The 22,797-nt window shown below is 41.9% G+C and overlaps 1 protein-coding gene across 1 annotated transcript; it reads left to right on the top strand.

The window, feature by feature from the left end:
- Positions 1 to 5,093: 5,093 nt before the first annotated feature.
- LOC125549353 lies at positions 5,094 to 7,042 on the top strand. The gene is made up of 2 exons (XM_048712791.1): positions 5,094 to 5,256; positions 5,359 to 7,042. Exons 1-2 carry the CDS (start codon positions 5,244 to 5,246, stop codon positions 6,840 to 6,842), a joined length of 1,497 nt encoding a protein of 498 aa, XP_048568748.1. The 5' UTR covers positions 5,094 to 5,243; the 3' UTR covers positions 6,843 to 7,042.
- Positions 7,043 to 22,797: the final 15,755 nt, after the last annotated feature.

Below are 22,797 nucleotides of genomic sequence, written 5' to 3'. Positions count from 1 at the left end.
TGTATACCTAAAGAGACCACAGTAAACAAACGTATTGCGGCTAAATGACGTGGTCGCACAGATTTTAGGCCCTCTGTTTGAGTAACGAGACCTGTGCTATTTGTCATCCTGGTTGAGGAATAGTTATTCTTCACCCCCCTCTATTTTACCATGAATGCACCATAATTTTACGTTCCGTAAGTTTTGTCTTATTTTCGATGTAAAAAGAGACCGTAAGAAAATATATAATCATTGTAAAAAATATTTTATGTTATGTAAAATTATAAACGTAAAATCATAATGTAAAATACACATAAACTGCAAATTTTCTTATCTTATGACCTATATTTTTATTTTCTTATGCCAAATTTTACGTAGTGAATCAATAAAAATGTAACTATTTGAATTCCAAACGTAATTTAATTATGAAATGATCGTAATATTACCTCGGGTGAAGAATAACTTATTCTGCACCCTGGGTGATGAATAGTAACACTATATATATATATATATATATAGTGTTACTATTTCTCACCCCAGAATGTCGAATAGCACGACCCTATATATATATATATATATATATATATATATATATATATATATATATAGTGTTGTTTTTGGAAATGGAACCTTATAAGTACACGTCCGTAAATTAAAGCTGATCAGATATAGTTCAATCACATGCGACGTCTCATTTGTCATAATAATTTAAATGGCAACTAACCATCCTAATCATGTAATATGAATATTATCAAACCCTAATTTAATTTGCATACACTTCTAACTCATTTAGGATGATGTCCTCGCATTTGTGAGGGGCACCTGGCTAGTTAAGTAGTTCAAAAAGTTAATCGCGCGCGCGTACACACAGACGCACGCACGCACACACACACACACATGCACGCACGCACGCACCCACACCCACGCGCGCACGCACGCACGCGCGCGCACACACACACACACACACACACACACACACACACACGCTGTCCATTGAATCTCAGTTGATCTGAATCTGATACTCAAAGCTCGTACTATTCCAACCTGCTGAACGTAAGTCACGGAAGGTAGCAAGATGGACCATGGATGGACGGGGACCAGCCAGCCTCGTTGCCAATTAGGCAAAGCAGCCAAGTAGCAGGAAGGGAACCAAACGAGTACAAGCAGGTCACTTCAAACTATTCTTTCTTTCTTCTAGCCACGCAACCTTGCACCCTATCATGGGGGAATCCTAGCTAGTAGCTTTCTCTTTTCACAAAGATGCACACGAGGAAAAATGCACACCTTCACTTCAGGGCTTGACTTGACTCTTGATGATATGTCGATTCCTTTCAGCATAGTATATAGTGTGGAGCGTGCTGAGCCGTTCCAGGTGTGGGGGCTAAAGTTTAGAGTAGTGTCATTCTTCTGGGCGCAATCACCATAAGACCGTGGTCGTCCTCAACAGTGGAGACGTCTGTCGCGTTATTTTCTAGGACAAGTATTCGCGTTTTCACAACATATGTTAGCCTATACAGTTAAAATAAAAGAAGAAATGGTTCTGAATTAGAGGGTGGGGGGGTGGGGGGTTAAGGTCACATGAATCATTGTATCACTTTGTTATAGTATTTTTTTAAAAGAAACACTATAATTTTATTCATACTCAAAACATTACAGGTACACTGATTTGGATCTAAGATCAAAGATCTAAAAAAATACAACGCAACTCATACAGCTAAGAATTACCATGAGATCTCTTGAAAACACATTCGCGGTATCAATCACTGCTAGAAGAAATACTCCAATAACTTCGGTAAAGAGATAACAACCGGGCGGGAGCAACGATGTGGTCACTGTTTCACCCGCGCGGACATTACCACTAATCATTTTTTATACCGCCTTGAGTCGCAGATCCAAAAAGGTTGGAAGCCTTGGTTGATGAACATACATGGGCGGGGATGATCCCCTAGAAGTGCAGGTCGTTGAATCATAAAATGTCACCATTTTGTCGATGAATGATTTCAACTCCACAAACCAACAAAAAAACAATTGACACACTAACATACACTCATGGAGGGCAGTCTCTAACATGGCACCGCCAAAAGAACGAGAGTGATTTTATTCTCACAAAATATGATGATCACAAGACGTTTACGTAGAGCATACAACTCTTGAAGATACAACGTCCCACCACCTCTCATCACCGAATAGGCGCTCCTCGGCCCATGCACTCTTGCCAGTGTATCTATGTTACCTATAAAACTAGACTTAATTTTTTAGGCAAATAAAACTAGATATAAATGGGTAAGTCAGAAGTAGACATCACATCCCCTCAAAAAACAAAAGAAGAAGTAGAGCTCACCTACAAGCGTGAAGGGAGTGAGCAGCCCATTTAACTCTGGTTTATGAGATTTTTTTCTGCTCAGGTTATTTGGGCGCTTTCAGTGTGGTTTCTTTTCATTTGATGACCGCTTTTTGGTCCACTTTATTGGTATGTGAATGGCATTTTTCTCTTTGATATTTTCTATTTTCAAAAAACAGTTCATCATGCACTAAAAAATGTTCATCACGTATTACAAAATTATTTATCAAATACTTCAGAAATATTTATCATGTATTTGAAAATATTTATTCATGGTATTTAATAACGTTCACCACATATGTGAAATTTATCATTTTCAAATGGTATTTGTGTATTTAACAAATGTTCACAAGGAAATTCAAAAAATGTCCATCGTGTACTAAAAAATGCTTAATGTGTATTAGAAAATGTTCACGGATTATTTATTAAAAATCGTCGTGTACCAAAAATATACAAGGTGTATGTAAAAAAATGATAACCGTGTATTAAAAACATATTCATCAAGCATTAGAAAATGTTTATCATGTACCAAAAATGTACCTCGTGTATGTTAAAAAATGACAACCGTGTATTATAAACATGTTCATCAAGTATTGGAAAATGTTTATCGTTTATTAAAAATTATGCATCGTATAATTTAAATTCGTTACCATGTATTAAAAATGTTCAATCACGCACTAAAATTTTATACATATATTAAAAAATGTTTATATTTTTCTATGAAAGATACAAAAAAATAAATTTCAGATTTTTCATAAACATTTTTTAACATTCAATGAACATGTTTTCGATATGTGCTGAAATTTGTAAATGCATGATGAATATTTTGTTTTCAAAAATACAATGGAGAAATTTAAAGTATGCCATTAACACATTTCACAATTCTATTTTTCTAAAATAAAAAGTGTTCATAATATTAAAATAAATGTTGACGTGTTGCAATAAAAATGTTCACATGCCGGAAGAAAAAATGCTCATGAATATTAAAACAAATGTTCAGTCATTGCTAAAAAAATGTTCACGATGAACGAATTTCAAATATATCCTGAGAAAAATTACATTTTTATAAATAAAAATGCTTCATGGATATCCTGTATACTTAAGAGAGTGATCCGCACTAACTTATTTATCTCAACATCCAAGCATGTCACATCACCAAACAATTGTGAATGGGATAAGAACCTCCTCAGCATGCAACCATGCATGATAAAATATTTTTCATTCTATTACTCTACTTATATTCAGTAAACAGTTATGTATATACATAATCAAATATAATAAGTCGTAAGTATTTTAAATTTTGGTTCAGGTGTTATTAATCAAATATTTATATTCCACACAATCATCTCACTGAAATACATTGCAACTGATTCCTGCAGTAATGCGCATGGTATCATCTAGTTCAAACAAATGGGTGTATTTCAGTGCATTCCCTTAAGTAAATAAATGTTGGAGATTAAAACATATCCTTTTGAGTAAAAAGGTTTTTGTAATCAGTTCACGAGGACGATTGCTGAGGCAGGGACCTAAAGCTGATGCTCACCGTTGGCGGGAGGATCTGTAGTGCCCGCAAGAAAGGACATCAAGCGAGGAGAAGCTAACTACAACGCCGGTGATCAATGCTGCAGCAGCAAATAAATATCTGTTACTATTTTCTTCTATCTGTCTTTTCTCTAGGAGCGAGCTGTAGTTTCAAGATGAATCAATGGCAATGTTGTGTAATGAATCAGTGACTAGTGATGCGTCAACATGTAGACAAAATGAAGTTTAGCGGGCCTCCCATCAGCTACAGTAAGTCACAGAAGGTAGCAAGATGAATCAATGAATCTGATTCATGAATGGACCAGCCAGCCTCGTTGGCATGGAGGCAAAGCAGCCAAGTAGCTAATACTCTTTTCTCCAATGACCGGTGCTGCCTCTAAGGGATGGCGATGCGAGCAGGGAACCATTACAAACGACTACAAGCAGGTCAGTTGAAAGTTCAAACTATTCTTCCTTTCACTTGTAGCCACGCAACCTTGCGCCCTATCATGGAGGAATCCTAGCTAGTAGCTTTCTCTTTTCAGTCCGTAAATTAAAACTGATCAAATATAGTTCAATCACATGTGGCATCACACATTAATTTATCATAATATTTTCAATGGAACCATCCTAATCATGTAACATGAATATTATGAAATCGTAATTTAATTTTCATACACCTTTAACAAATTTAAGACGATGCCAAGACAGTTGTGAGGCATTTGAGAGGGCCACCTGGCTAGTTAAGTTTAAAAAAACATGACGGCATACATAGACACGGTCGACCGAATCTCAGTTGATCGGAATCATTCTTCTAAAAAAAAAGTTCATTGGAATCTGATATCGAAAGTTCATACTATTCCAAACTGCTGGACGAAAAGTAGAAAAAGCAGCCAAGTAGGTAGTACTCCTTTCTCCGCTGGCCGGTGCTGCTGCCTCTAGGCCTGACGGCGATGCGGCGGGGCAGGGAACCATTACAAAACATTACACGCCAAACCATTGTTCCTTTCTTGTAGCCACACAATCTTGCGTGATATCAATCTTGCGGTAGCTTTCTCTTTTCAGAATGCACACCTTCATCTCAGTGCTTGACTTGACTCTAGCTCATATCATATGTCCATTCCTTTTTGCAAAGTGTGTCCATTATAGCAGCTTCCTGGGTAATCTAACAGGTCGTGCCTGCGCACGAATCTTCTATTCTTATCCTCAACAGAATGTAAAGTACTAGGAGGAAGGCTTACATATACAGATGCTGGGCCACCAACTCTGAAACAAAGCGTGAACTGAGCGTCCGTTGAGAGGGCAACAGAAGCCCAGGAGCGCAAGAACAACTGCTGCTACTCGGCTAGGCGGCAGAGTAAGGCAGTCAATTGGGGAGGCGTTACTACTCGTGGGCAAGCAAATGGATCAGCAAGGTGCCAAGGAAACTTATCATCCCATTTCTTTTTCTATTCTTGTCAAAATATAGTTGACTAATCATGCTATATGTGTTGCTGACTGATGGACATCGATTGTAGGCCAAACTTCTAGCGATTCAGACAATTCCTGCGTTATAGAGATGGTTCAGCTGGCCAATGATCTGAGAGGTGAATTACGCGCCCTGCACTCAACCCAGGCGCAGGTCGGCGACAGGCGCCCTCCTTGTCCCGTCATCATCGGCAAGGTCCGCGACCAGACGCGTAACATCGACAACGGCGAGTATGACCCCGACCACGTCGCCATCGGCCCGTACAACTACCCTCGGCCCAAGACCCAGAGCAAGAGCCCGCAGCTCGCCAAGGAGCACGACAAGCTGATGAGCCTGGACAAGGTGGTCACGGCTGCCAAGGCTCTGAGACCCGGCATGACGGTGGAGGTGGACGTCTACGTTAACGAGCTCAGATGCCTCGAGAAATCTGTGAGGGACTGCTACGGCAACGACTTTGATGACATGACGAGCGAGCAATTCGTGCGCATGCTCCTCCTCGACGGCTGCTACATACTCTCCCGCCTCGTCGGCCTCCAACTCGGAGCACAACCGATGGACGATGCGCTGGGTACTGCAAATGCAGGCGTCCTGTCAGCAAGCAGGGCCGAGGCGCTGGGGACTGCAAATGCAGGCTCCCTGTCAGCGGAAAGGGCCGAGGCGCTGGCCGTGGTCCGTGATGTGTTCTACCTTGCAGAGAACCAGATACCTTTTTTTGTCCTTGCGAAGATTGGGGAGCTAACAGGTTTGGACCGCAACGATCGTGTGATTGCAGACATTGCTAAGTATGCTCTCGATCTCATGAGGATACAGAAGTACGCGGAGGCAGCGCCGGCCGTGGTGCCGACGGATCCAGGCAATCTTCTCCATCTTCTTCATATGCACTTGAAGCCTGTGGCACCGTCGGCGTCTTCTGCTGCAACGGTCAGCGGCGCCAAGCGCGTCACCGTGCGCCGGTGGCGCTCAGCGACAGAGTACTACTTCGCCGGGGTGATGTTCAAGCGTCGAGACATGAGCAAGGAGGGGCCCACACGGTGCATCCTCGACGTGAAGCTGAGCAGCGGCAGTGGCACGCTGGAGGTCCCCTGCTTGGACATCGACGCCGAGACATGGCGCCTGCTGCGCAACTTGATGGAGCTGGAGCAGCGGAACCGGGAGACGGTGGGGAGCCACGTCACAGCGTACTGTGTGTTCATGTCCCAGGTGGCTTGCACCACAAAGGACGTGGAGCTGTTGACGAAGAGAGGCATCATCGTGCATGGCCATGGCAACAATGATGAGGTGGCCAAATGCTTCGCCGACCTCTGCAAGGGTATTATGTTTGACCCTAACGACGCCCATCACAACTATCTGCGGGAGACATGCTATAAGCTGGAGAAGCGTTTCCTGAGCAACCCGCGGAGGTGGATGGCGTGGCTGAGGCAGAAGTACTTCAACAACCCCTGGCTTGCCGTCGGGCTCCTAGCGGCTGTCATTGGACTAGTTTGTGGTTTCGTTCAGGCGGTCTACTCTGTTTTGAGTTACAAACAGGGATGAAATTAGCAATCTGTACGTCATGTTCTATACAGGACATGGACTTGGATAAAACTAGTATTGTGTGTGGTAACAGGTTCACCAGACAGTCATGCGTGTCAGGGACGTAATCCTACAGGGGATTTTTCTTGTTTTTACATCATGTTTTGCTAGTAACAGTAAATATTGCAAAATAAAAATATCCTATATTAAGGCTTGTTATATGTATTTTTATTCGGATGAGCGGTCCAATACTAGGACCGGAATGTGTCAGGTATATAAATAGCACATAGTGGTCTATGATGGTTGTATGCGAAGAGATTTTGTATGGTCTATGATCAATCGCACATGATTTTCAACAAAATCTCTTCTACAATGTGACACACATGATTTTCAACAAAATAATATCAAAAACATTCTCACTGTGAGCATCCAGCATGCGCCGTGTGGCATAGCTGGTTGGCCGCCCTTTTATTCGGCCTTAATGAGTTAAACTAGTGATTGCGGGAGCACCCATGGCGTGCCGCCTGAGCGGAAGCTGGATGGTCCCAGGTAGGACGTGCCCCTTTCACTGTCCCCTTTGTACTGATCAGTGTGCTCTATGTATCATGTCATATTGGTGTGAAGAAACTCACATTTTCTAATAGACCAAACCAGCAGAAATGGAACACATCTAGCTAAGAGAGTCACATTACAGATATTAACAGGTGCATGTAGTCACCGGAAATCTTAGAGGTTACATGGCGATGGCATAGATGCATGCTAGCTTTTCAAAAGCAACGGATGGCAGCATCCAAAAGCAGAGGCGAGGTTCATCACGTCATAAAGCTGGCTTAGAAGTTCGTAGAGAGATAAATTATAATACAGGGATCGGCGCGCTCCGCCGTGCCGGGTGATAGGCATGTAATTTGTAGGCGATTTTAAGTGGGCTTGGCCTATGTAGTGTCCTTGATGGGGTAAGGCCCGTGTATCTGCATGGACTAACTTCTACTCCCTTGGATCCATTGAACTAAAACCATGCCACTTATTATGAAACGAAGGGAGATTTTTTCCTATGACATGCTAAGTTCTGCGCAAATGCAAGGCATCGCTCATTGTGGTTGTTTCTTTCCATCTATTTCAAATTTAAAATATGTGGCCATTTTTTCAAGTTCGTGAATATTCTCAACTTTTGTGCATGTTATCAGAATTAGGATGGAGCCGGCAGAATAAAAAGAAAGAAAAAATCAGAAGAAAAAAAAGCATTCATGCCTGCTCGCGGGGCACTCGCGCATGCGGTCTCTCACGCTGTGCTAGATCCATGTAGGTGAGACACGTGAGTGACGTGATCCTTATGGCCCGTAATTGGCACTACATATCATCAATGCCGATATGTGGTTTGAGGTGGTAGCGCGTGGGGAGGGGGGGCACGTGGTGGTTCCGTGCTGTCTGGGGTATTGGTGTGTGCATTTGTCGATGTTGCATGAAGTTTTATATTGTGCTACGGGACGGTGATACCTTCGGCACTGGCAGGTGCCGCAGTGATGCATCTTCCCATGTGTATCCCCTGTTAGTATCGGGGTGATTTGAGTTCATATATTTCAAGATTCAGTGGAATTTAGCTGCATGTACTAATCAATATAGCTTTACTTGCTTGTTTGGGTGCAGAGGTGTATGCCCTACAATTGAAGAATTTCATTGTCGTGCAAGCTCACTCTGGTACTACCATGTTCACTTGTTAATTTGTACTTTTCTTAAATATTTGGTGCTCCAGGCCCTCGAGTACTTATTTTGATTACATCATGTCAAAGATATTGAACTATGATGATTTGGTTGCAGTATTGCATTGCTGGTGTTTCATGCCATATTCACCATGTCCCGCTCACATGCCTTATGATTGAGTAACTTTGATTTGTATTTCTACCACTGCCCTATCGAAGTAAACTATTTGTTTTTTCAATGGCTAAAGTACTATATCCTGATATTCTAGAATTTTGGTAGCTTCATGGACCTTTACTCTAACATGTTGTAATTCCAACAAAGTGCCTCACATAAGTTACTTTGTGGTGTACTTTATCTTGCAAGCCTGAAGCTTTGCTGTCTGTTCTCATGTCTTAAGATTGAAATGTTTCAAACTCCTCTGTGTCCCCAACCTAGACTACATCTGTATGCACCGTATTAGTGAGAAATACATTGGTCATATAAATATCTTAGGAACTATATCTTCCTCCATATGTTCTTGCCAGCATTAAATGTTGCAAGTACAGGTTAGAATGCAGAATTGTGATATTATGTTGGGAGCACTCTTTAGATTTCAGCTTTGCATCTTTCCAGGTTTAACTGTTGGTTTACATTGATAGTGTAAAGCAAGTATCAAATTGAGTGCATAGTGTGCAATTTGTCTTTAGTAATCTAGTAGCACATAAGCATCAGACCATATGTTTTCTTATAAGCAAACTATATTGATGGTTGCAAGATAAGTTAAAATATACTAGGGCTACCTTGATTTTTATATTGCTTGCCATTTATTTTCGTTTGATGTTTTATATGTTTCTGATGCGTGATCCTTCTAATGCTAGCTGATTTGTTTCTTGGAATTTGGAAGAGGAAGACGATGAAGCGTGGTGGTTAGCTATCAATATGCCTTGTGTTTTGGTTCTACTTCATAGCTAGTTACATTGTATTATGTACTGGTCAGCATATCTGGTTGTATGAACACTATGTAAAGACTGTAATAGGCTAATTTTGGCTATCATTTCAAGTATATAGCTCTGTTTCATTTGAAATATTTATCATCTGTGTACTGTGAAAATGTGAGAAATAGAAAGATGATGAGTTGGACCAACTTATTGATAGAGGACAAGGCCCAAAACGTAAATAGACTGCAAACAGGCTGAGGCCCAAAAGAGAAGTCGGTTGTAAAATGGTTGAGGCCAGGAAAAGAAATGGAAAGAAAAAGTTCTATGTCCTAGAAACCAAAAAGGCCAAATTGTTGGGCTTGGCCCACGTAGCTGATCAAAATTGATACGAAAATAAATAATAAATGTGCTGAATTACTTGACTCAGCCCATATAGACACCGAATTGGACCGGGCTGATTATTATCAACGACCAATTCAATTGGTCGCAATTTTGCCTCGTTGGATCCGACGTGGCCTGGACACACAACGAGTGACCAAAATAATTGGGCGTTGAACCAACGATCTTTTATTTTGGTCGTTACCTTCTACGACCATATCACAAAGAAGGTCGTTAAGTCTCATTAAAGACGGCCAGCTTTTGATCAACTGTTTTTGGTCAAAAAAAGGTCGCAAATAAAAAACAATGACCATTCAATGACCAATATTGATGGTCACAAGTTATCATATTTCTTGTAGTGCCAGTCGGCACAAGTGCCGGTTGTTCCAGAGTGATCAACTTCGGAACTACCTATAATTTTTCGTGAATCATTGTATCACTTTTTTTGAAGTTATTTTTTCTTAAGAAATACCTAAAATTTTATTCATACTTGTAACAATTACAGGTACACTAGTTTGGATCTAAGATCAAAGGTCTAGGAAAATACATAGTAACTCATATAGCTAAGAATTACCATGAAATCTCTTGAAAACACCTTCGCGGTATCAAACACTCTTAGAAGAAATACTCCAAAGACTTTGGTAAAGAGACAACAACTAGATCGGAGCAATGATGTGGTCACTCTTTCACCCACACGAACATTACCAATAATGTTTTTGTATACTGCCTTGAGTCGCCCATCCAAACCGATTGGAAGTCTTGGTCAATGAACGTACTTGGACCAGGATGATCCCCTAGAAGTGCAGACCGTTGAATCACAATATGTTCAACATGGTGTCGATGAAAGATTTCAACTCCACAAAAAATCAAACAAAAAAAAAAGCTTGACACACTAACATAAACTCATTAAGGATAGACTCTAACATGGCACCAACAAAAGAACGAGAGTAAGTTTATTCTCACAAAATACGATGATCACAAGACGTTTACGAAGAGCATACAACTCTTGAAGATACAAAGTCCCACCACCTCTCAGCACCGAATAGGCACTCCTCAGCCCGCACTCTTTTGCCAATGTATCTATGTCACCTATAAAACTGCACTTAAATTTTTTTGAGGCAAATAAAACTAGACTTAAATGGGCAAGTCTGAAGTAGACCTTACCTCCCCTCAAAAAAAGAAGAAGAAGTAGAGCTCACCTACAAGCGTGAAGGGAGTGAGCTGCCCATTTAACTCTCGTTTATCTAGTTTTTCTGCTCAGGTGATTTGGGCGCCTTCAGGGCAGTTTCTTTTCGTTTGATGACCGCTTTTTGGTCCACTTTATTGGTATGTGAATGACATTTTTCTCTTTGATTTTTTCTAGTTTAAAAAAATAGTTCATCATGCACTAAAAAATATTCATCACGTATTATAAAATTATTTATCATATACTCCCTCCCCAAAGAAATAGAAGAGCGTTTAGATCACTAAAGGAGTAATCTAAACGCTCTTATATTTCTTTACGGAGGGAGTACTTCAGAAATATTTATCATGTATTTTAAAATGTTTATTCAAGGTATTTAAAAATGTTCACCACATATGTAAAATATATCATTTTCAAATGGTATTTGTGTATTTAACAAATGTTCACAATGTAATTCAAAAAATGTTCACCATGTACTAAAAAAGTTTTTAACGTGAATTGAAAAATGTTCATCAAATATTTTAAAAAATTCATCATGTACCAAAAATTTACATCGTGTATGTTAAAAAACATAACCGTGTATTAAAAACGTGTTCATCAAGTATTAGAAAATTTTTATCGTGTACCAAAAATGTACATTGTGTATGTTAAAAAATCATAACGTGTATTAAAAACATGTTCATCAGGTACTAGAAAATGTTTATCGTATATTAAAAATTATGCATCATATAATATAAATTGGTTACCGCGTATTAAAAAATGTTCAATCACGCACTAAAATTTTAGACATATATTAAAACTGTTACTATTTTATAAGAAAGATACACAAAATGAATTTCAGATTTTTCATAAACATTTTTTAACATTCGAAGAACATGTTTTCAATATGTGCTGAAATTTGTAAATACATGATGGCTATTTTGTTTTAAACACAGTGAACAAATTTAAAATATGCCATCAACACATTTTGCAATTATATTTTTCTAAATTAAAAATTGCCATGAATATTAAAATAAATGTTCATAGGCATTTAAATAAATGTTGACACGTTGCAATAAAAATGTTCACACACCGGAAGAAAAAATGCTCACGAATATTAACACAAATGTTCACTCATTGCAACAGAAAATGTCCACGATGAACGAATTTTAAATATACCCTGAGCAAATTTAAAATAAAAATGCTTCACGGATATCCTCTATACTCAAGAGAGTGATCCGCATTAACTTATTTATCTCAACATCCAAGCATGTCACATTACCAAACAATTATGAATGGGATAACACCCTCCTCAATATGAATCCATGCATGCAAAAAGATCGACCATCACATGCAACTATGCATGAGAAAATATTTTTCATTCTATTATTCTACTTATATGTTTATACATAATCAAATATAATAAGTCTTAAGTATTTTAAATTTTGGTTGGCCTGTTATTAGTCCCAATATTTATATTCCACACAATCATCTCACTGAAATACATTGCAACTGATTCCCGCAGTAACGCGTGGGGTATCATCTAGTTAAAACAAAGGGTTGTATTTCAATGCATCACCTTAATTAAATCAATGGTATAGATTAAAACGTATCCTTTTGAGTAAAAAGGTTTTGTTGACACTGAAAGCATGTACTATTCTTATACCAAACTGCTGGATGTAGCAAGATGGACCAGCTTGGACTCGTTGCCAAGCACGAAAAGCAGCCAAGTAGTACTCCTTTCTCCGTTGGCCGGTGCTGCCTCTAGACCTGATGGCGATGCAGGCAGGGAATCAAACGTGCGCAAGCAGGTCACGCCAAACCATTTTCTTGTAGCCACTCTGAAACATGCACGAGGGGGGGGGGGGATATACACACCTTCGCCGATGGACTAGCTTTCACTTTTCAGAAAGATGCACGAGGGGGGGGGGGGGGGGGGGGGGGGGGGGGGGGGGGGTGAGGGGGAGGGGGATACACACACCTTCACCTCAGTGCTTGACTTGACTCTAGCTCATATCATATGTCGATTCCTTTTTGCAAAGTGTGTCTCAATTATATCAGCCTTTGAGCAGCTTCATGTGTAATCTAACAGTTCCTGCCTGCGCGTGAATCTTCTTTTCTTATCCTCAATGAAATGTAAAGTAGGAGGAAGGGTTACATATACAGATGATGGGCTAGCAACTCTGAAACAAAGCGTGAACTGAGCGTTGAGAGGGCATCAGAACTTCAGGAGCCCAGGAACAACTGCTACTCTGCTAGGCGGCAGAGTAAGCGAATCAATTGGTTTACTACTTGTGGACAAGCAAATGGAGCAGCAAGGTGCCAAGAAAACTTATCCTTGCGTCTGTTCAATTTTTTCATGTGCGTGCTAACTAATCACGCTCCGTTTGCTGACTGGTCGACTTCCATTGCAGGCCAATCCAGCGATTCTACCGATTCCTACGTTATAGAGATGGCTCGGCTGGCCAATGAGCTTAGTGGGAAACTAGACGACCTCAACTCATCCCAGGCGCCGGTTGGCGACAGGCGCTCTTCTTGTCCCATCATCGTTGGTCGCCAAGGTCGACTGCAGCGAGTACGATCCGACCCGTACAACTACCCTCGTCACCAGAGCAGGAGCCCGCACCTCGCCATGAAGCATGACAAGCTGACGAGTCTTGGCAAGGTTCTCTCGGCTGCAAGAGCCACGAGACCCGGCATGACGGTGAACGTCTACATCAACGAGCTCGCATACCTATAAGAATCCGTTAGGAACTGCTACGCCAACACGTTTGATGACATGACCAGTGAGAAGTTTGTGCGCATGCTACTCCTCGGCGGCTGCTACATACTCTGCCGTCTCGTTGGCTTCCAATCACATCCAGCAGATGATGCGCCAGTGACTGTAGATGTCGGCGTCCCATCGGCGAACAGGGCGGAGGCGTTGGCGGTGGTCCGCAACGTCTTCTACCTCGCCGAGAACCAGATACCTTTCTTCGTCCTCGAGAAGATTGGGGAGCTGGCGGCTTTGGATGGTAAAGATCATGTGATGAAAGAGATCACAAAGAATGCCCTTGTTCTCATGAGAAGGACGTATAAAGAGGCAGCGCCGGCCATGATGTTGTTGGGTAACGTAGTAATTTCAAAAAATTTCTACGCACACACAGGATCATGGTGATGCATAGCAACGAGAGGGAGAGTGTTGTCCATGTACCCTTGTAGACCGAAATGGGAAGCGTTAGCACAACGCGGTTGATGTAGTCGTACGTCTTCACGATCCGACCGATCCAAGTACCGAACGTACGGCACCTCCGAGTTCAGCACACGTTCAGTTTGATGACGTCCCGCAAACTCCGATCCAGCAGAGCTTCACGGGAGAGTTTCATTAACACGACGGCGTGGTGACGGTGATGATGATGCTACCGACGCAAGGCTTCGCCTAAGCACCGCTACGATATGATCGAGGTGGAATATGGTGGAGGGGGCACCACACATGGCTAAGAGATCAAGAGATCAATTGTCCTCTCCAAGGGGTGCCCCTCTCCCCGTATATAAAGGTGTGGAGGAGGGAGAGGGCCGGCCCTCTCTATGGCGCGCCCTAGGGGAGTCCTACTCCCACCGGGAGTAGGATTCCTCCTTTCCTAGTAGAACTAGGAGCCCTTACAAGTAGTAGGAGTAGGAGAGAAGGAAAGGGAAAAGAGAAGAGAAGGAAGGAGGGGGCGCCGCCCCTCCCCCTAGTCCAATTCGGACTAGGCCTTGGGGGCCGTGCAACCTCTCCTCTCTCTTTCCCCTAAAGCCCAATAAGGCCCATCTACTCCCGATGAATTCCCGTAACTCTCCGGTACTTCAAAAAATACCTGAATTACTCGGAACCTTTCCGATGTCCGAATATAGTCGTCCAATATATCGGTCTTTATGTCTCGACCATTTCAAGACTCCTCGTCATGTCCCCAATCTGATCCAGGACTCCGAACTACCTTCGGTACATCAAAAACCATAAACTCATAATATAACTGTCATCAAACTTTAAGCGTGCGGACCCTACGGGTTCGAGAACTATGTAGACATGACCGAGACACGTCTCCGGTCAATAACCAATAGCGGAACCTGGATGCTCATATTGGCTCCTACATATTCTACGAAGATCTTTATCGGTCAAACCGCATAACAATATATGTTGTTCCCTTTGTCATCAGTATGTTACTTGCCCGAGATTCGATCGTCGGTATCTCAATACCTAGTCCAATCCCATTACCGGTAAGTCTCTTTACTCGTTCCGTAACACATCATCCCGCAACTAACTCATTAGTTGCAATGCTTGCAAGGCTTAAGTGGTGTGTATTATCGAGTGGGCCCAGAGATACCTCTCCGACAATCGGAGTGACAAATCCTAATCTCGAAATACGCCATCCCAACAAGTACCTTCGGAGACACCTGTAGAGCACCTTTATAATCACCCAGTTACGTTGTGACGTTTGGTAGCATACAAAGTGTTCCTCCGGTAAACGGGAGTTGCATAATCTCATAGTCATAGGAACATGTATAAGTCATGAAGAAAGCAATAGCAACAAACTAAACGATCAAGTGCTAAGCTAACGGAATGGGCCAGGTCAATCACATCATTCTAGCATGAATAATCAACATTTATTATGATATAAGGAAATAAATAATAACTTTATTATTGCCTCTAGGGCATATTTCCTTCAGTCTTCCACTTGCACTAGAGTCAATAATCTAGTTCACATCGCCATGTGATTTAACACCAATAGTTCACATCTCCATGTGACTAACACCCAAAGGGTTTACTAGAATCAATAATCTAGTTCATATCGCTATGTGATTAACACCCAAAGAGTGATCATGTTTTGCTTGTGAGAGAAATTTAGTCAACGGGTCTGTCACATTCAGAGCCATATGTATTTTGCAAATTTCTATGTCTACAATGCTTTGCAACGGAGATACTCTAGCTAATTGCTCCCACTTTCAATATGTATCCAGATTAAGATTTTAGAGTCATCTGGATCAGTGTCAAAATTTGCATCGACGTAACCCTTTACGACGAACCTTTTGTCACCTCCATAATCGAGAAACATATCCTTATTCCACTAAGGATAATTTTGACCGCTGTCCAGTGATCTACTCCTAGATCACTATTGTACTCCCTTGCTAAACTCAGTGTAGGGTATACAATAGATCTGGTACACAACATGGAATACTTTATAGAAACTATGGCCGAGGCATAGGGAATGACTTTCATTCTCTTTCTATCTTCTGCCATGGTGGGGCTTTGAGTCTTACTCAATTTCACACCTTGTAACACAGGTAAGAACTCTTTCTTTGACTGTTCCATTTTGAACTACTTCAAAATCTTGTCAAGGTATGTACTCATTGAAAAAACTTATCAAGCATCTTGATCTATCTGTATAGATCTTGATGCTCAATATGTAAGTAGCTTCACCGAGGTCTTTATTGGAAAAAAACTCCTTTCAAATACTCCTTTATGCTTTCCAGAAAATTCTACATTATTTCCAATCAACAATATGTCACATATATTTATCACAAATGTTGTAGTGCTCCCACTCACTTTCTTGTAAATACAGACTTCACCGCAAGTCTATATAAAACCATATGCTTTGATCATTTTTTGTGGGTGATATGCTTTGATCATTTTATCAAAGCATATATTCCAACTCCGAGTTGCTTGCACCAGTCCATAGATGGATCGCTGGAGCTTGTTCACTTTGTTAGCATCTTTAGGATTGACAAAACCTTCTGGTTGCATCATATACAAATCTTCTTTAATAAATCCATTAAGGAATGTAGTTTTGATATCTATTTGCCAGATTTCATAAAATGCAGCAACTGCTAACATGATTCGGACAGACTTTTAAGCATCGATACGAGTGAGACATTCTCATCGTGGTCAACAGCTTGAACTTGTCGAAAACATTTTTGCGACAATTTGAGCTTTGTAGATAGTAACACTACTATCAGCGTCCATCTTCCTCTTGAAGATCCATTTATTCTTAATGACCCACCGATCATCGGGCAAGTCAATCAAAGTCCATAGTTTGTTCTCATACATGGATCCCATCTCAGATTTCATGGCCTCACGCCATTTCGCGGAATCTGGGCTCATCATCGCTTCCTCATAGTTCGTAGGTTCATCATGGTCAATTAGCATGACCTCCAGAACAGGATTACGTACCACTCTGGTGCGGATCTCACTCTGGTTGACCTAGGAGGTTCAGTAGTAACTTGATCTAAAGTTACATGATCATCATCATTAGCTTCCTCACTAATTGGTGTAGGAGTCACAGAAACAGATTTTTGCGATGAACTACTTTCCAATAAAGGAGCAGGTACAGTTACCTCATCAAGTTCTACTTTCCTTCCACTCACTTCTTTCGAGAGAAACTCCTTCTCTAGAAAGGATCCATTCTCAGCAACAAATATCTTGCCTTCGGATCTGTGATAGAAGGTGTACCCAACAGTTACTTTTGGGTATCCTATGAAGACGCACTTCTCCGGCTTGGGTTTGAGCTTTTCAAGATGAAACTTTTTCACATAAGCATCGCAACCCCAAACTTTAAGAAACGACAGCTTAGGTTTCTTGCTAAACCACAGTTCATACGGTGTAGTCTCAACGGATTTAGATGGTGCCCTTTTTAATGTGAATGCAGCTGTCTCTAATGCATAACCCCAAAACGATAGTGGTAAATCGGTAAGAGACATCATAGATTGCACTATATCAAATAAAGTACGGTTATGACGTTCGGACAAACCATTACACTATGGTGTTCTAGGTGGCATGAGTTTGTGAAACTATTCCACATTGTTTTAATTGAAGGCCAAACTGGCAACTCAAATATTCGCTTCTGCGATCAGATCGTAGAATCTTTATTTTCTTGTTATGATGATTTTCCACTTCACTCAAATTCTTTGAACTTTTCAAATGTTTCAGACTTATGTTTCTTCAAGTAGATATACCCATATCTGCTCAAATCATCTGTGAAGGTCAGAAAAATAACGATACCCGCCGCGAGCCTCAACACTCATCGGACTGCATACATTAGTATGTATCATTTCCAACAAGTCTGTTGCTCGCTCCATTGTTCCGGAGAACAGAGTCTTAGTCATCTTGCCCATGAGGCATGGTTCGCAAGCATCAACTGATTCATAACCAAGTGATTCCAAAAGCCCATCAGCATGGATTTTCTTCATGTGCTTTACACCAATATGACCTAAACGGTAGTGCCACAAATAAGTTGCACTATCATTATTAACTTTGCATCTTTTGGCTTCAATATTATGAATATGTGTATCACTACGATCGGGATCCAACGAACCATTTTCATTGGGTGTATGACCATAGAAGGTTTTATTCATGTGAACAGAACAACAATTATTCTCTAACTTAAATGAATAACCGTATTGCAATAAACATGATCAAATCATATTCATGCTCAACGCAAACACCAAATAACATTTATTTAGGTTTAACACTAGGCCCGAAAGTATAGGGAGTGTGCGATGATGATCATATCAATCTTGGAACCACTTCCAACACACATCGTCACTTCACCATTAACTAGTCTCTGTTCATTCTGCAACTGCTGTTTCAAGTTACTACTCTTAGCAACTGAACCGGTATCAAATACCGAGGGGTTGCTATAAACACTAGTAAAGTACACATCAATAACATGTATATCAAATATAGCATTTGTTCACTTTGCCATCCTTCTTATCCGCCAAATACTTGGGGCAGTTCCGCTTCCAGTGACCAGTCCCTTTGCAGTAGAAGCACTTAGTCTCATGCTTAGGTCCAGACTTGGGCTTCTTCACTTGAGCAGCAACTTGCTTGCCATTCTTCTTGGAGCTCCCTTTCTTTCCCTTTGCCCTTTTCTTGAAACTAGTGGTCTTGTTAATCATCAACACTTGATGCTCTTTCTTGATTTCTACCTTCACCGATTTCATCATCATGAAAAGCTCAGGAATCGTTTTCGTCATCCCTTGCATACTATAGTTCATCACGAAGTTCTAACTTGGTGATGGTGACTAGAGAATTTTGTCAATCACTATTTTATCTGGAAGATTAACTCCCACTTGATTCAAAAGATTGTAGTACACAGACAATCTGAGAACATGCTCACTGCTTGAGCTATTCTCCTCCATCTTTTAGCTATAGAACTTGTTGGAGAGTTCATATCTCTCAACTCGGGTATTTGCTTGAAATATTAACTTCAAATCCTGGAACATCTCATATGATCCATGACGTTCAAAACGTCTTTGAAGTCCCGATTCTAAGCTGTCAAGCATGGTGCACTAAACTATCAAGTAGTCATCATATTGAGCTAGCCAAATGTTCATAACATCTGAATCTGCTCCTGCAATAGGTCTGTCACCTAGCGGTGCGTCAAGGACATAATTCTTCTGTGCAGCAATGAGGATAATCATCAGATCACGGATCCAATCCGCATCATTGCTACTAACATCTTTCAACTTAGTTTTTCTCTAGGAACATATCAAAAATAAAACAGAGGATCTAAGCGCGAGCTATTGATCTACAACATAGATATGCTAATACTACCAGGACTAAGTTCATGATAAGTTAAAGTTCAATTAATCATATTACTTAAGAACTCCCACTTAGATAGACATCTCTCTAATCATCTAAGTGATCACGTGATCCAAATCAACTAAACCATAACCGATCATCACGTGAAATGAAGTAGTTTTCAATGGTGAACATCATTATGTTGATCATATCTACTATATGATTCACGCTCGACCTTTCAGTCTCAATGTTCCGAGGCCATATCTGCATATGCTAGGCTCGTCAAGTTTAACCTGAGTATTCTGCGTGTGCCAAACTGGCTTGTACCCGTTGTAGATGGACGTAGAGCTTATCACACCCGATCATCACGTGGTGTCTCGGCACGACGAACTTTGGCAACGGTGCATACTCAGGGAGAAGACTATTATCTTGAAATTTAGTGAGAGATCATCTTATAATGCTACCGTCAAACAAAGCAGAATAAGATGCATAAAGGATAAACATCACATGCAATCAATATAAGTGATATGCTATGGCCATCACCATCTTGTGCTTGTGATCTCCATCTTCGAAGCACCGTCATGATCACCATCGTCACCGGAGCGACACCTTGATCTCCATTGTAGCATCATTGTCGTCTCACCAACTATTGCTTCTACGACTATCGCTACCACTTAGTGATAAAGTAAAGCAATTACAGGGCGATTGCATTGCATACAATAAAGCGACAACCATATGGCTCCTGCCAGTTGCCGATAACTCCGTTACAAAACATGATCATCTCATAAAATAAATATAGCATCATGTCTTGACCATATCACATCACAACATGCCCTGCAAAAACAAGTTAGACGTCCTCTACTTTGTTGTTGCAAGTTTTACGTGGCTGCTATGGGCTGAGCAAGAACCGTTCTTACCTACGCATCAAAACCACAACGATAGTTCGTCAAGTTGATGCTGTTTCAACCTTCTCAAGGACCGAGCGTAGCCACACTCAGTTCAACTATAGTTGGAGAAACTGACACCCGCCAGCCACCTGTGTGCAAAGCTCGTCGGTAGAACCAGTCTCGCGTAAGCGTACGTGTAATGTCGGTCCGGGCCGCTTCATCCAACAATACCACCTAACCAAAGTATGACATGCTAGTAAGCAGTATGACTTGTATCGCCCACAACTCACTTGTGTTCTACTCGTGCATATAACATCTACGCATAAAACCAGGCTCAGATGCCACTGTTGGGTAACGTAGTAATTTCAAAATTTTCCTACGCACACACAAGATCATGGTGATGCATAGTAACGAGAGGGGAGAGTGTTGTCCACGTACCCTTGTAGACCGAAAGCGGAAGCGTTAGCACAACGCGGTTGATGTAGTCGTACGACTTCACCATCCGACCGATCCAAGTACCGAACGTACGACACCTCCAAGTTCAGCACACGTTCAGCTCGATGACGTCCCGCGAACTCCGATCTAGCAGAGCGTCATAGGAGAGTTTCATCAACACGATGGCATGGTGACGGTGATGATGATGCTACCGACGCAGGGCTTTGCCTAAGCACCGCTACGATATGATCGAGGTGGAATATGGTGGAGGGGGGCACCGCACATGGCTAAGAGATCAAGAGATCAATTGTTCTCTCCAAGGGGTGCCCCTCTCCCCGTATATAAAGGAGTGGAGGAGGGAGAGGGCCGGCCCTCTCTATGGCGCGCCCTAGGGGAGTCCTACTCCCACCGGGAGTAGGATTCCCCCTTTCCTAGTAGAGCTTGGAGACCTTCCAAGTAGTAGGAGTAGGAGAGAAGGAAAGGGAAAAGAGAAGAGAAGGAAGGAGGGGCGCCTGTTGGGTAACGTAGTAATTTCAAAAAAATTCCTACGCACACGCAAGATCATGGTGATGCATAGCAACGAGAGGGGAGAGTGTCGTGCACGTACCCTCGTAGACCGTTAAGCGGAAGCGTTATGACTACGCGGTTGATGTAGTCGTATGTCTTGACGATCGACCGATCCTCAGTACCGAACGTACGACACCTCCGCATTCAGCACACGTTCGGCTCGGTGACGTCCCGCGGACTCACGATGCAGTAGAGCTCGGGGAAGAGTTTCGTCAGCACGACGGCGTGGTGACGATGTTGATGAAGCTACTGGAGCAGGGCTTCGCCTAAACACCACTACAGTATGACCGAGGTGGATTATGGTGGAGGGGGGCACCGCACATGGCTGGAGAGATCTCAATGCTCAACTTGTGTGTCTAGCGGTGCCCCTGCCCCCATATATAAAGGAGCAAGGGGGAGAGGCGGCCGGCCAGGAGGAAGCGCGCCAGGAGGATTCCTACTCCCACCGGGAGTAGGACTCCCTCCTTTCCTAGTTGGAATAGGAGAAGGGGGAAGGAGGAGGGAGAGAGGAAGGAAAGGGGGGCGCCCCCCTCCTTGTCCAATTCGGACTAGAGGGAGAGGGGGCGCGTGGCCTGCCCTGGCAGCCCCTCCTCTCTTCCACTAAGGCCCATCTTGGCCCATTAAACCCCTGGGGGGGGGGTTCCGGTAACCCCCGGTACTCCGAAAAAATCCCGATTTCACCCAGAACACTTCCGATATCCAAATATAGGCTTCCAATATATAAACCTTTATGTCTCGACCATTTTGAGACTCCTCGTCATGTCCGTGATCACATCCGGGACTCCGAACTACCTTCGGTACATCAAAACATATAAACTCATAAAACTGATCGTCACAGAACTTTAAGCGTGCGGACCCTACGGGTTCGAGAACTATGTAGACATGACCGAGAAACGTCTCCGGTCAATAACCAATAGCGGAACCTGGATGCTCATATTGGTTCCTACATATTATACGAAGATTTTTATCGGTCAAACCGCATAACACTATACGTTGTTCTCTTTGTCATCGGTATGTTACTTGCCCGAAATTTGATCGTCGGTATCCCAATACCTAGTTCAATCTCGTTACTAGCGAGTCTCTTTACTCATTCCATAATACATCATCCTGTAACTAACTCATTAGTTATCATGCTTGCAAGGCTTATAGTGATGTGTATTACCGAGAGGGCCCAGAGATACCTCTCTGATAACCGGAGTGACAAATCCTAATCTTGATCTATGCCAACTCAACAAGTACCATCGGAGACACCTGTAGAGCACCTTTATAATCACCCAGTTACGTTGTGACGTTTGGTAGCACACAAAGTGTTCCTCCGGTATTCGGGAGTTGCATAAACTCATAGTCATAAGAACATGTATAAGTCATGAAGAAAGCAGTAGCAGTAAACAAACGA

The sequence above is a fragment of the Triticum urartu genome, chromosome 3, assembly GCF_003073215.2.
Source record: "Triticum urartu cultivar G1812 chromosome 3, Tu2.1, whole genome shotgun sequence".
NCBI classification, from domain to species: Eukaryota; Viridiplantae; Streptophyta; class Magnoliopsida; order Poales; family Poaceae; genus Triticum; species Triticum urartu.
Note: the sequence above shows the minus strand (reverse complement) of the source record. Positions and strands in the feature narration are given on the sequence as shown.